This window comes from Corticium candelabrum, chromosome 18 (assembly GCF_963422355.1).
Source record: "Corticium candelabrum chromosome 18, ooCorCand1.1, whole genome shotgun sequence".
NCBI lineage: Eukaryota > Metazoa > Porifera > Homoscleromorpha > Homosclerophorida > Plakinidae > Corticium > Corticium candelabrum.
Window position 1 is genome coordinate 3468843 of NC_085102.1, and position 16000 is coordinate 3484842.

Consider the following 16000-nt stretch of genomic DNA (forward strand, 5'->3'; position numbering starts at 1 on the left):
CAGTTTTATTGTGTAAACAAGTTACTTTTGCTACAAAACTACAACATCAATCTAAAAATATCCGAAATATCAAAGTCACTGATAGTGTTGACAAACCTTGACATTGACAACAAACAAACAAACAACGAGCATACCGATTGAAATACAAAACGCGTTTACTTTGCCCTGCATACGATGAATTAATTTGAGTTCGTGATCAATCAGAAAACACTCAGGACTGAAGTGAAAGAATCTTACTTGTCAGCAACAACAGCGGCGTAGATGATGTTGGACAACACATAGGCAACAAGAAATGCAACACGCATGAACTCGTCTACATGTCGAGCTCTAGCTTGCCATTCTGAACTGACCGTGTCTTCTTGTCCAGATGATGTTGTCTCTTCGTTACTAACATTGCTTCTACTCTGAGTCTCAGGGGATTTCACTTTTTCGTCTTCAGAATGAGTTGCAGATACTGTCTTCATTTCAAAACAATTTAAACCTTTTCTGGTAGAGTATGTTGAATTTTTTCGTATCTTTTTGTATAAATTTTTGGACCGTGTCCACACAACGTTCTCCCCGTCCTTCCAATGATAAATTCGATGCACAATTGCTAACTCCAAGAGACAACTAAAGACGAAAATGATGCACAAAAAAACGTAGTAATCTGCGGCTGTTAGGTAGTCGATGTAATTCGTTCGGCGGTTTGTTACGGTTAGAGTTACTAAGAGAAGGAAGCAGGTGATTGTGAGAGCAGCTCTCGCTTGTGGTTTCTTGATGTTAAAGTACAGGCTGACGTATGCACTAAACGCTATGAGACTTGCGGGAACGAAGGATCGGATGATAATTGGTGCAGAATTTCGCTTGTAGTGTAGATCAATGTAGAACGACGAATATATTTCCTCTGAGAATGACAATGTGTGTGACTCGATGTACAAGAATCCATGCGAAAGCAAACTTGTGTACGTGTGTGTGTGTGTGTGTGTGTGTGTGTGTGTGTGTTTGTGTGTGTGTGTATGTGTGTCTGTCTGTCTGTCTGTCCATCTGTCTGTCTGTCTGTCCGTCTGTCTGTCTGTCTGTCCATCTGTCTGTCTGTCTGTCTGTCTGTTTGTCTGTCTGTCTGTCTGTCTGTCTGTCTGTCTGTCTGTCTGTCTGTCTGTCTGTCTGTCAGTCTGTCATTATGTCTGTGTGTGTGTGTGTGTGTGTGTGTGTGTGTGTGTGTGTGTGTGTGTGTGTGTGTGTGTGTAGCTGTGTAAATTTTATGTCTTACTTGCAACGCCATGACCTCCTATTTCTCCTCTTTCATACGTCAAGTTGTGCACAGTACAGGTCTTGATTGTGTCATTCAGTAAAATATATTGGATAGGAAGAGTAGCACCTGGAGCCAGACTCACACAATGAAAATATTTTGGTTCACTATATACCATCTCGTTTACATCATAGCTCACTAAAAAACACAAATTTACATCAATTTCTTCTGTAAAACATACTATACTCACTGAACTCAAATTCCACTTTACAATGTTGCTCATCAAATGGATACCAATGAAGATCAAGAGAACAAAAACATACAGAACTTACCCTGTAGCCAACAATGACAAACATGTTTATCTATAACTCAAATTTATTTTCCGCACAAACCAACGAGCTTTCTACCTGCTTGTATACTCGACTTCACCACTTGGACGGAGTATAACAACTTGATCGATGTCTTGTTTGCTGTAATCTGGGTATCTGGATTCCTGGCTGTTTCGAATGATGGTGTCCGGTAGCCACACTTCTGCTATCATCTTTTGTCTTAGTCGAAACTTGGGCACATTATGCAAAACCCCATCTAATCGTGGATCCACCCAACGTTGAGTAAAGTAGAAATCCACATTAAAATCCTGCAAATAACAAAATATTTTAATAATTAATTAAAAACCAGATTAGTTTATATAAAAATACGTTTTGCATTGTAATATCACCAACTCGTAGTATGTACACCTTTGGTGTTATTGTTGCTAAAATAGTACAAACAAACAATTTGAAAAAAATGGTGATTTGCATGTAGCAAATTAGAACGCACAGGACAAAACTTTTACCTAAGTTTTGCACATGTACCGTTGTTTTCATCTCACTTACTAATGTCAAAGCTTGTTAGTGATCCTGTACGAGATGCTCTGTGAGGCAACACGTGGTTACTGTAATTGGAAGAGTTAAGCACATTGAAAATTGCAGTAAACGTTGCTTCTTCATCAGACTCCTGCCACGTCGTAAATTCCGAATTTCTAGCAACAAAATAGTGTTAGTATAAATTTGATATACTAATGATGTCTTAGAAATTTGATGATAATAATAATACTAATTGTTATTAATTATTGCTCTTGACGATACAGCATATTATAAGTACACTAACAGTCACTTATGTATGGAATTACTAACTAGATTTGTATAGAATTTTCATAATCTAACATGTTACAATAATTATTAACAAAATTAGTATACTAATTACTGGAAAGGGCCGGCGGAAGTAGTAACGCGCACGATAGGGCTTGGACACCCACGTGATGTGTTACAAGTCACGTGTAAGTAGCTACCTACAGCCGAAGTCCACGCCACTGGCGAAAGTCTAGGCTTTCTGTAAAGTGATTTGGCCATGGTCGGACTGGTTCTGTGAGCCCAGCTGGTACCAGGTATGTCCAACTCTAGTAAAAACAGTTTCTAGAGACAAAGTGACCACGCCCATTTCCTGTTTCTCCACTTCCACTCCACTTCGTTTAGGTCAAACACGTTGTCTCTTCTGCCACTCACCAAACATGACAATAGAAACAATTCAAACGAAATTTTGCATGTTAGAAATAAGGTTTTACAATACTTTTGGCATTAGTTTCAATATACAACTTCTCTAGCAATATCTAGATTACAACTACAACTACAACTTTACGTGAATTCTCCGCCGCTTTCTGCCCTGCTGCTTGTTGCGATGTTCAGTGAGAGAAAAGTGATACACAATACAACATCTCTGTATGTTCTCGCCATCTCGTCTATCTTGTGTCGAATTGGACTCTATATCTATCTCTAGAGTTTGTCAAAATGTGCTGTCAAATTGTCACCGATTAGTAACAAAATTTGAAATACCTTAGATGGCTTTGCTGTTTGCACTCTGAACAAGCAAATTTTGAAGCGAAATTACGCGCATGTGCAGTAACTTCCCCAGTCTCGCGTGACTAGACTTACAGCCTAGTTGACTAATTAGAATCTGTGCCTACTACAATTGACTAATTAGAATCTATGCCTACTACTCTAGTAAAATTAAATTAAAATTTGCGTATACGTATCTAATCGTCATCTCGTCCATCTGATATCGAAACCCTAGTCTGTCAAGTATCTACATTGTCCACTGCTGTGGTGTCAAGGTTTCACTCATCCGTATAATTACAAAGAGATAGTTACTTTCGTTGGCTGGCTGGCTGGCTGGCTGGCTGGCTGGCTGGCTGGCTGGCTGGCTGGCTGGCTGGCTGGCTGGCTAGCTGGCTGGCTGGCTGGCTGGCTATACGAAACCAAGTTTTGGATTCAATCACGCACGTGTAATTCCAATAACTAATATAGCACTTCCGCCACTCTGACGTGACCAACTCAATCTGTGGCTACGATTGTCCGTCACAACGTGTTTTAATTACTGATATTTATACGCTGCATTATGTGACATAAAAATAAATTCTAAACAATGATATTTGGTAGCTACTAATAAAACAGCACGTGAGTATACGATATTTCTGCTTTTGCAATTTCTAAAAATGACAAGCCAATTGTGCAACAAACATCTAGCGTCAATCTAACAAATAGTCGCATTAACTAAGCGACCAGCGTCATGCTTTAAATGCTTGAGTTTATACTTTGGACTGCACACGGTACTAAAGAAATGAGTTCGTGAGGAAACGTCTATTCAGCAGTCCATGTGACAGCATCCTAATTGCTACCAACTAACGACTATGTCTAGATGAAGTTAAACAAGATGACTGTTGATGCGAAAATCGGGGCATTGTATCGTAGTTGTGTTTTTATACATCTGCCTTTGGTTTGAATAAATCGGCTTTACTCGCGCCGATCGACACCGATTTCAAACACCCACTTGCTATCTAGGGGACAACTCTAACGTACGGGCCATTGTAACGTAGCCTAGGTTACCGAACGACATACACAGTCAGACAGATGGACGGACGGAAGGACGGAGAGACGAACGGACGGACGACGGACGGACGGACGGACGGACGGAAGGGGCGGACGAAAGGGACGGACAGAAGGGACGGACGGAAGGGACGGAACGGACGGACGGAAGGGACGGAACGGACGGACGGAAGGGACGGACGGAACGGACGGACGGCCGGGACGGGCAGGACGGACGGAACGGACGGACGGAGCGGACGAATGGAAGGGACGGACGGAACAGATGCACAAACGGAAAGGATGGACGGAGCGGATGGACAGAACGAACGGACGGAATGGACGGACGGAACAAACGAAAAACGGAAAGAACGGACGGAAGGACGGACAGAATGGACGGAAGGACGGACGGCGAAACGACAGATAGACAGACCGACTCTTCTAAACGCCCGTATATCATCGCTGTTTGGCATACCACCTTACACATTTATACCAAAACCGTATAGATGGCTAGAATGGTTAGGTGTTTGAGATTGATGTGATGGCATTTGATGCCTTTAAAATTCTTCTATAATGATCTTGATATTCTTCTTTCGTTTATGCCGTTGCAAGATCCTCATAATTATTTGAGTGCCCACAAATTGCTTTTTAATTCATATTGAAGCTACTTGAGTGTCCTACATCACAGCCTGAGCAATCTAAAATTCTACGCAAATCATCAGCAGCATCAGCACCACAGCAGCAAGCAAAAGCCATTAAAGATATTCAAACGCGACCCTATAGTTGCGTAGAGTTCTGTTGAAATTCATTTCAGTTCGGGGACCTTCACAAAATGATCTTGGCCAACAATGGTCGCCTCCCATGCGTCCTTGAAGTCTTGACATCGTGTAAGGAGCCAATTGGCGATAAGAACGTCTTTATCAGGAAGAGAGTAAAACTGTCCGGACCAAGTAGTAACCGAGCACGCATCCATCTTGTCATTCTTCCACACCACGGTTAGGCCCACTGGGCGGCCCTTAGAACGATCCAGCAATCCGGGTTCTAGTTTACCGGACAACGCATAGAAATCTTCAGCATTGCCTGCAGCGCTGTTGTACTTGCCACTAATGTTGCCGTCTTTGTCCACATGCTCAATAATAAGAATGGAATTGAGCTCGTTGATCCAGCGTCCAACCACGTCTTTTCCTGCTCGTGCTTGTTTAGCCACTTCGGGACTACAACAAACGGCATGAGGCAGTTAGAGATCATGAACCAACTAATCTGCATGCATACATTTGCAATTTGTATAGACAGGCTATCTACGTCCCATCACCAATCACGTGATATTGAAAAAGAGGCAGAGATACCGTTTCAAAGTGCATTGTGGATGCTTGCTTTCCGGATCGGATCGCAATTGATGGTCTAGTGTGAACAGAATTGTCCTGTAGCTAGGCGTGAAAACTTTGCATGGGGGCCGAGCTAACATCTAAACACTGCTCTAGAATACGGTAGCTAGAATAATGGCCTGGCAAATATTGCCCCGTCTAGCCTCGCAAGCCAGGCTCTTCCGCGCAGTCACAGAGCTAAACGCACGTGAATCACACGAGAAGGAGGAGCTTTTGCCTCAATTGAATCACACGAGGAGAAGGAGCTTTGCCGCAATTCCGGCAAAAAGCTCCTTCTCTTCGTGTAATTCACGTGCGTTTAGCTCAGCGACTGCGCGGAAGAGCCTGGCTTGCGAGGCTAAGCCCCGTCAGCCCCTATCTATGTTCCTACGCCTAGACGGTTGTATAGTCAACGGTGGGTAAAACTATACTGTAGCTGCACAAGTCTCGAGGCAGTGGCGCATATTATTAGATAAAGCTCTTGTTAACATCTAAAACAAACAAGCCTGACTCTATGGGCATTTCCCGTGTGCACGTGAACTAACCCCACCCCCTAGCTAATCTACCGCCAGCTAAGTTAGAGAACGCCGGAACTATTGCTAATGCCATTATGCAAACATTATCCTTCGTGTAGGCGAATTGAAGTTCGGGCTCTGTAACCAGAATTTAGAACGAAGAGAGTAATAAAATTTGTCGTCCAATACTGGTATGTACCACAAACTGACTCCAAAAAGTTTACAAAACTCTTCTTCTTGCTACCTAAACACCCTTGTTCCCACGGTGCTCCAATAATAGGACGTACTTTATAGTAGGTGTGGCCTTCTCGATAAGGTCTCATTAAAGGGGAAGTCCAACAAAAATGAACTTAACTTGTATGAGTAGATCTTATGAAGACAAAGCGATCGGTATGATTTACTTTGTTATCTTCGCTTTTGTATACGAGAACGAGCGATGTTTTTGTGATGTGTAACGCCCACGCGCCTGCTCCGCGCTTCCTGGTGGATTAAGCTCCGCCCACTGCGAACGAATCAATGCGTTCACGGATGACCGCTACGAATATATCGAGCATGACGAATGTGAATGCGAAGATATTATGAAGATCTGCCTTCTTGCCGTCAGTGGTTCTTCTCTAAAGTATAATGGTGTTGGTAGAGCTGTTTTCCGCCAGACTTTGAAGCAGAATTCCTCAATACCATGGCTTACTTATAGAACGCGCTTGTGCTTGAGTATTTGTTTATCCTTGTTCTTTTAATATCCGAAGAGAAACGTTCAGCGTGCCGTCTGGCGTGTGCTACAGAGGATGATCCTATTTCACATCCGGGATCGTACCCTTCTACCAATCAGCGGCAAAAGAAAGTGAGCAGACCGGATGTGAACATAGCAACGTCCTCTGTAGCACACGCCAGACGGCGCGCTGAACGTTTCTCTTCGGATATTAAAAGAACAAGGATAAACAAATATTTAAGCACAAGCGCGTTCTCTATGTAAGCCGTGGTATGGAGGAATTCTGCTTCAAAGTCTGACAGGAAAACAACTCTACCGACACCATTATACTTTAGAGAGGAACCACTGACGGCAAGAAGGCAGATCTTCATAATATCTTCGCATTCACATTCGTCATTCTAGATATATCCGTAGCAGTCATCCGTAAACGCATTGATTCGTTCGCAGTTGGCGAGCTTAGCTAATCCACCAGGAAGCGCGGAGCAGGCGCGTGGGCGTTGCACATCACAGAAACATCGCTCGTTCTCGTATACAAAAGCGAAGATAATGAAGTAACTTATCGATCGATTTGTCTTGGTAAGATCTCCTCATACAAGATAGGTTCATTTTTGTTGAACTTCCCCCCTAGAAAGTTACTATACAATGTCTACTCTAGCAGCTGCATGCATAGCCTCTCCGACAAGTCTGACAGCTTGCTTGTCGCCGTCGCGATCGAAAACAAAATGGGCGAGAAGAGATTGATGAAAACGTTGAACGCGAGGAAAAGGCAAGTTGAGATACACTAGGCTGATAGCGCTGCACACAAGCTCAGATTTACATCTCTACAGCAGGCGTAATAATGTACCTGAAATCTGAAGATACAAGGAAGCTGGCAGCCATTGTCGTTGAACCCAAGTTGAAGTTCACGGGATGTGGTCAGTCTACAAAACACCCGTTGGCGTTTTTCTATCTTTCAAAAGTACCCGGATAGTTTTCCTAGCGTGAATTAGCCACGTCCCCAGACTCTCTCGCGCTAGTCTTGTCCGGTGCCCGTATGACAATTTCCTTTTGGGTACCTAGCTAAGGTCAATAAATGTTGCTGTAAATATAGCAAAACCTCATTGCAGTTGTTTTTTGTTTTCTATAAACTTCTTCCTCATAAATTCTTACTTCTGTTTCTCTTTCTGTCTACCGATGAAAAGTCATCACAGACATGCACTTCTATGTATGTATGTTGTATGCAAGAAGTTCTGATATAGCTAAAGTTCATGGAACTAATGAAGACATTGGAACACAAAGATCTTTTCAAGCAGGCAAGCAAAGCAATCAAAGTAAAAACAACAAATACCATTATTCTGAACCCTGTGTTTGTGCATGCTTCAGAACTGAAACTAGAAAAATTTTCAGAACTTAAGAGAGCTATGAAACAATCATGCTTAGAAATACATGACCTCAAAATCAACAGAGCTCGCTTGCATAAAAGAGTTCAGATTTCAGGACTTCGGTTACACGGCAGAATGCCTACAGATGGCAATTGCATGTTTTATGCAGTTCAAGACCAGCTTCAACGAGTTCATTCGACTGAAAAGTACAGTCACAGTGAATTGCGAGCAAACACAGTTGCTTATCTTGAAGCTCACCCATTTCTTGTAAGAAATTATAGATATATGTATATATATATATATATATATATATATATATATATATATATATTACATATATATATTTTCCATTAACTTATACATATATATATATATATATATATATATATAATATATATAATAAGATTATACTATAATTATATTATACTATACTATAATAAGATTTATACTTTCATCATCTGATTACCTCATATCCAGGATACAGAAGGCAAACCTCTTGATATGTCACACTTTGTTGTCAACAAAGACTGGGCAAGCTTTCTGATTAATCTGAGAAGAAATGGAACATGGGCTGATCACATAGCAGTGTTGGCTGTAGCAACATTTCTTTCCTATAACATCAGAATAATTAGTAGCGCAGTTGGCACCGGAGACTGCTTTGACATTATAGTTGAGCTAAATGGACACACAGCTAGACATGCCATTCCCTTACTTCTTGAACACTACGCTGAAAACTACTACGAAAGCCTGGACATTGCAATTAATGGTATGTTTGAGTCTACTATTTCTACCAAAACTGATTGCCCTTTTAATCAATAGATGATCCTGTCACAGAAACTGAATCCAGCAACGAACTAGAAGTTACAAGTATGATGACACGATATCTGCCAATTAAACTCACATCACTTTAGGTCTATGAATATTGTAACTAGACAAAGCAGTACACTGTTGTTTGCAAGACTTGGAAGTTGTTGAAGCACAGCCCACTGAAGCTGTTCCAAGTAAGTTCATTTATCACGTCATGGATAAGAATAGAATGGTATGGATTATGACAGGGAGTTTACCAAAGAAACAAAGACTTCATCCATTTTATGTTCTGTCATTGAAAGAGCAGAAAGAAGTGGATGAAATGGTACTTAGTACCAATTAACTATTAGCACCTTACCAATGGCCTACATGTATTATAATGACTAGTGTCTTGTAATTCACAGATGGCTACAGCATTTCATGAAGATACTAGTAGCACACCTCTCAGATGTTCCAACTTCCTCGGTTTAGTAACAGTTGGTGACATATCACGGCTACATCCCAAACGATGGCTCAATGACAATGTCAGATCTTATAAAGACACCTACTAATGTATAGACATCTTAAAAGTGGTTTGTCTTGCTACTGGCATCTAATCAATGCGTGGTCACGTTTGTGGGAAATTGATGCTCAGCTTGTGGTATTGAACTAGTAAAATGCTTTTCGCATACAAGTTCTGTTATCATCAATAAGTCTTGTTTGCACAGGGAAAGAAAGTTAAAGCATTAAATACCTACTTTTTTTGAAAAGCTGGACAAAGAGGGCTCTCAAGCTTTAAGACCATGGACAAGGAAATCGCTGGTGAGATCACACCAAGAAAATCAAACACAGTATGTCACAAGTGCTTGATTGTAAATTATATAGAAAGAACTTTTTCATTATGATATTCTCATAATGCCCATACATTGGCCTATAAAGCAGCATTGGTGTTGTACTGTATGTCGTTTAGTTTGTCTAAACCTTGTTTTGAACTAGTGGCAAGAATGTTTTAGATTGTAGACATTAACAAGAAAGAAATTCGTTACTATGATCCACAAATGATTATGTGCTCAGACGTTTTTCCTAAGACAAGGTACAAAGAAGCAACAGCACATCTCTTATTTTTGAATGACACTCTAATTATGCTATGCTCTTAATAGACAGTGGTTGTCAGATACAACAAGACAGACAGGAGAAACATTTGTGGATGATAACTGGCGTGACATTACTGTGAAAGTAAAACTCTCAGTACTTATTTCTCATGCACATTACAAAATCGTTTCTTGTTTTCTACAGAATGCTCCAAGGCAGCTAGACAGTTGCAGCTGTGGAGTCTACTGTTTAATGGTAAATGTTATTTTTAACCGTTTTCTATGTAAATCTTGCACAACGACTTCTACCAATCTGTAAACTTTTTAGTACATGAAACAAGAAGCAGTCACTAATAACCAACACTTCTGTGAGGTAGACAACCTATATGTTGAACTAGTTACATACCTAGTAGCATTATTTGCTGAACTGCAGAGTGACATTGATGAAATTCAATCTTGGCTAGTGCACAGACTAATAACATTTTCAGCTCGAAGCGTAACAACTCAGTAAAGGTGAAGGCACTATAGCCGAAAATTTGATACAACTTGACAGTTTAGTAATTTGTAGTTTCAAAGCTCACCCTTGGAAACCGATAACAAAAGCAAAGACTCAAGTGAGAACATGGAAAGTTTGCAGTCTCAGCTGTTTGTTACCTCGCTGCTGCGACTTTGTCAAACAGCAGCAAGTTCAGAAGAATGGAGAGCAGAAGATGACGATAATATGCAAGTATGTTGTCACATACAAATGTGCTTACCTTAGAGACTGAGCAGACCAATTTGTCATTTCTTGTTGCTCAAATGCAGATAAACATATGTAAGCAACAAGAAATGACTGAAGACTGACTTTTTTATTGCAGTGGTGCTTAGCACCAGTCAAACAACAATTTAAACTTACTGTTGTTGTTGTTGTTGTTGTTGTTGTTGTTGTTATGTAAATGCAGCTCAGAGAATATAGTATAGCGCCTGGAGGATGCTGGCTTAGCATTGATCTCTGGGTAGCTCTGTGGTTGGACTACAGAAGTTTTAACAATATGCCTCCTTTGAAAACAGCTGGTGATTTTGTTTTGGTAAGCATTGACCAACACATACAGCAGAGGGAATTACTCAAGCACCACAACCTCTGGCATATGTCTACTACCAGCAATTGATTTGTTCAAATTCTGGAGCACATACAAGTGCAAGGAACAACGGCCAAACACTGTCCATAGGAATGGAAAAGAATACCTAGCTCTTGACAGGTCTATAGTAGATGATCTGTGCGTATGCATACGTGAAATGAGAGAGCAGTTTGAGAAGCATGGGAGAAACATTTTTTATTAAATCAATTGCACTAAGCACTTGCTACGATACTTTACAATCTAACTCTATCAGCAGTCACTATATGTCACCATGTACTTCAACTTGCTGCTTGGACAGAACTGACACTCCGGAGAGAGAGGCAATTGTATGTTAGTTCCTTGCCCAGGGAACTTATGTATGTGCCCTCCTGCACTTGAACTCTGACCCAAAGGTCCCGGATGTGGCCAATCTCCAACTGCACACTTTAACCAATTGAGCCACGTACATGCATACTACATACATACATTTTTGTATCTACGTACATACAAGAGCCCCTAAGGCTCAGGTTCGATACTGCAATGACTATGCTACGATGCTACGATGCTACGATGCTACGATGCTACGATGCTACAGTGCTACAGTGCTATGATGCTACAATGCTATCAGCAGTCACTGTCTATATGTCACATTTCTTCTTCTTGGACAGAACTTTGAGGCAATTGTATGTTAGTTCCTTGCCCAAGGGAATTTATGTAAGTGGCCCTCCCGCACTCAAACTCTGACCCGAAGGTCCCGGATAATGCCAATCTCCAATTGCACACTCTAATCAATTGAGCCACATACATACATACATACATACATACATACATACATACATACATACATACATACATACATACATACATACAGTTATACAAGCATATACATATATTATATTTGTTTTTGATTGGTGAACCCTCTCAGCACACCCTAGGCTCGAGAGTCCTGCCGGTCATTCCCCTCCAGCCGGTCATTCCTCTCCAGTCGGTCATACCCCCAGAAACACCACTCAAAGGAAACCGCTGCCTCTCTATCCTCCAATCAGGATTTTACATGTTTGGTCAGTGTTTGTGTATGCACGTGTATTCACTATAACTGCTGATAGCAATGCCCGTCGCTATTGGCTCTCACTAATTAATGCATTTGTAACTGAGTAATCAATTGCTTTCACCGTTTGACATCACATTTCATTAGCGTGTGAGCTACATCTGCATGCGGTCTTCTCCTTTGTCTTCGTTTTCATACTTGGAGCGCATGCAAAACAACTTCTAGTCGCTCAGGGTGTCATACGTTGCATGCATTGAACGAGTAGACCATCTACAAAACGTGGTATTTGCACTCAACGCGGGTGACGTGCAGAGCTAAGATTTGTGTAGGTTGCGGTCGGACTTTGGTTGGCCTCTGTGGTAAATTTTGAGTTTAGCACTCTTAGAACGAGAGACAGACAACAAGAAGAGCTGGAAAGAGTTGACCTGTTGTTTGTAGACTAGGTTGGCACGTGTCGAGACTACACGCACTTGCATCAGAGCGAAATTACATTAGCAAAGAGCCAATAGCGACGTGCATTCCTATCGAGGATGCACAAACATTAAACGGTACTCTGATTGGGGGACAGATTCGGCGGTTTGTTTGAGTGGGGAATGTCTCCAGCCGGTCTTTCTCCGCCGCGGGGGTGGGGAGAAGACCGGCTGGACTCTCGAGCCTAAGCACACCCGAGCTACGCCACTGAATACAGCTCATGAGGTACAGTACCATGGCAGAGACCATTGACCCCACCTTCTGCAGGGGACCAAGTCTTGTGCTAAAGTGGGCAATTAACTCATCTGGCAATGGTACTGTGATGGCTCGACAAATTAATGCATCTGTATTCTCAGAAGTATTGTTATGTTGTGTTTGGCTATCACATCTTCAGGAAGAGCAGGCTCTATTATATATTGACACACTGAGCTCTCGTCACAGCATAGTTCCTTCCACCACTCTTCGTGCTTTTCCTCCACATGGTTACGCATCTGTTTGAGATGCCGCATTACAATGACAACTAATTACCTCATGGTATGGAAAACATCAGAAGTTTGGCCATCAGACACCCTTGTTCCCGCGGTGCTCGAATAATTTGTGGTCGAACTCGCGTCTTTCTCTACAAGGTCTCATAAAATGTTACTAGACAATGCATACTCTAGCAGCTGCATGCATGGCCTCTCTAACAAGTCTGACAGCTTGCTTGTCGCCGTCGAAAACAAAATCTGACCACGCCCCGCACAATTTTTAGCGTAACGCATTTTAATCTAGAAGCCAATCAAACTTGCTTGACAGTCTTATTAGAGATAGTATATATAGACCTGTCTATATACCCAGTGTTCTCCTGATGTGTACCAAACCTAAAACTTATTTTGTTCTCATTTGTTGCAACGCTTTTGGACAATTTCTACCGGGAATCAGATGCCATTACCTGTTAAAAGAAAAGAAAACACCTCTTAAAGTTTACAACACTACGCTTTTTTACCGCTACACTTGTCAAAGCTGTCAAAACAGAATTCGATAGACATGACTGCACTAACTAATGATCCTGGATGCAACGTGTCACCATCCCTGACACTGATGCTAAGGGCTTGCCTTACAATAAGGGCTGTGTAAATTGCTCCGTTCTTTTCCAGTTCGTCGGTGCAGTTTCTTCGAAGATCACTAACCGTTGGCACTTGCAAACATTTTTCGGTTGCAGCCAATGCCACTTTCAAGGCATCAAAGAGGCAGTTGTCATCGCCACTGACACGAACGGGAATTAACTCTGATGGAGCATCATGGGGAAGTACACTGGCAGCTACGTTGTCTTTCAGTAATGGAGCACTCATTATCGCCAAACTAATCTAGCGTGTGCACATTCTCACAATAACTTACCACAATCATTGTGCTAAAAAGAGGAGGGGGTTTAGGTCAAGGATTAGTATGACTCACACATTGCAGTATATCACAACTTGGAATACGCGTCAAACTAAAAAGTCCGTTAAAGCCTGTGAGAAATTTTCAGAGCTCGAGCAATAGATACTTGATTCGCATAATCAGTCGACAACACGTCATTGGGAGGGGCAACGTATCTACAGACCGCTACCTACTCCGCTACAATGATACGCCTTAGATTCGCCTAGATGCTCCCAACAAAATAGCAACAAGAATCGAGCTTGTTGTGCTAGTCATTGTTATCATTTTTTCCGTCTCTATGGAGAATCTTGTCGCAGTTCTGTCAAGTCTTCCTCATTTATTTCTATTGTTAACCTGTTCATTGTTAGTTCTCTAAAGCCGTCTAATATTCTGCAGTAGCTACACCCCAAATTAAAAACGTTTAGTGATGCTAGAGGGGAAACTGCAGTTGCTACCGACGCAATTGTGGGCGGTGCATGACAACCACTGTTGCTTTTTGGGTACTTGTATTGCAATCAAGTTCATACCATATGGCAGTCATCCCCCTAATTGGTCTTACCATCACACCAAACATCCCAGGCTCTCTAGGCAAAGAACTAAAATAATATGCAAAGAATTAGTTGCTTGCCTCAAACAACTTTGCAAATTTTGAAAATACAAAGTTCGTTGTCCTCGTAGCTACACAAGAGAACAGTAGACTCAAAGAACAACTGTTACAGAGACAACTAATTAAATTAGTGTATGGTGATTCTAAAAGAATGCAATTAAACATTTAGCTTATCTGCTTATGTCAAAACGAGGCGGGTCTAGGACGGCGCTTTACACATCACAATGCGGAACTTGTCAGTTTTGGGGTTAAATAATCATAACTACATTACATGTAGCCTCGCAAGCCAGGCTCTTCCGCGCAGTCGCTGAGCCAACCGCACGTGAATCACACGAGGAGGAGGAGCTTTTACCTGAATTGCTCCAGCGCGAGAAGAGCCTGGTCGCTTTCGATAACGGCATAGTGACGTGGGACCCCCGATCCAGTTTCATAGCTTGATAAAGCTAATTCTATCAGGTAAGCATGTAGGTATGAAAGTTGAGAACACGCAACATCGCTTCACACACTTGCTTGTTTTGCACGAAGTACGTAGTTGACATCATCGTTCGCTTCTAGTACGTATGTAGACAGCTCGGCCATGTAATATTCTGCAGTGTCACGACTCCTTTTCAGCATTCAGTTTCGCCAGCAGCACACCGCCGAATCTAGATCTGCAGCGCGGTAGTTTGAGAAATGAACTCATTGTACGCGGTTAGTGTATATATGTAGCAGTCAGAGTCCGTGCATTGAAACAAGTCGTACGTAGTACACGTGCAACTACGAGTCAACTCTACACTTCCTGAACATGGTAGGTCCACTGCACTGCTGTTTTCCCATGCGTAGATGTTTCCAGTTCACCGTGAGGAGAGCCAATATCGTACAAAAGTGCTGCTTGCTGAGTCGAAAGTACCGTCACATAGACTGCGTTAGCAATACACGCCAATCTGATCATGACGTGGAGAGGTCAACAAGTTCTAGGCCACTGTTTTCATGAACCATTGAGTGAAACTGGGCCGGCAGCTCTCACACCATTTCCCCCACAGACTATAAATGTCAGAGTAGACGCGCAAGAGTGGTGAACAGTTCTACGTCGATTTCAATTCGCGCACACCTGCAGATGAGTTCAGTAGAAAGAAACGTTGCTGGAGAGTGTAGGTTCAGCGGACCAGTCCCATGTAGGCCATTCCTACGCTCATTATTCATCAGCAGTTTGTCCATCAACAGCTTCACTGGATTTCGTGTTCACGCGCTCTCCGCGGAGGGCTACCTCTCTACTTCATGTATCAGCGCAACTACATTAACGAGCTCTTTAGGAAATCGAATTAGCCTTATGCAAGCTATGAAACCGGATCCGGGGTCCCACGTCACTATGACGTTCTCGAAAGCAACCAGGCTCTTCTCGCGCTGGAGCAATTCCGGTAAAAGCTCCTCCTCCTCGTGTGATTCACG

The 16000-nt window shown here is 42.1% G+C and overlaps 2 protein-coding genes across 3 annotated transcripts; both read right to left on the reverse strand.

The window, feature by feature from the left end:
- Window positions 1-6: 6 nt before the first annotated feature.
- Window positions 7-3147, reverse strand: LOC134193980 (glycine receptor subunit alphaZ1-like). Of its 2 annotated transcripts, none has more exons than XM_062662856.1 (8): window positions 3100-3147; window positions 2906-3039; window positions 2104-2249; window positions 1927-1982; window positions 1636-1865; window positions 1479-1561; window positions 1250-1426; window positions 7-883 (listed from the first exon to the last, which is right to left on the reverse strand). In XM_062662856.1, exons 2-8 carry the CDS (start codon window positions 2998-3000, stop codon window positions 234-236), a joined length of 1437 nt encoding a protein of 478 aa, XP_062518840.1. In that variant the 5' UTR covers window positions 3001-3039; window positions 3100-3147; the 3' UTR covers window positions 7-233. The 2 variants fall into 2 exon arrangements, with proteins under 2 accessions (XP_062518840.1, XP_062518842.1); XM_062662858.1 differs by having other exon boundaries at window positions 459-609.
- Window positions 3148-4753: 1606 nt separating this feature from the next.
- Window positions 4754-7662, reverse strand: LOC134194131 (streptavidin-V2-like). The gene is made up of 2 exons (XM_062663040.1): window positions 7558-7662; window positions 4754-5339 (listed from the first exon to the last, which is right to left on the reverse strand). The coding sequence occupies exons 1-2, from the start codon at window positions 7590-7592 to the stop codon at window positions 4931-4933; spliced, it is 444 nt and encodes a 147-aa protein (XP_062519024.1). The 5' UTR covers window positions 7593-7662; the 3' UTR covers window positions 4754-4930.
- Window positions 7663-16000: the final 8338 nt, after the last annotated feature.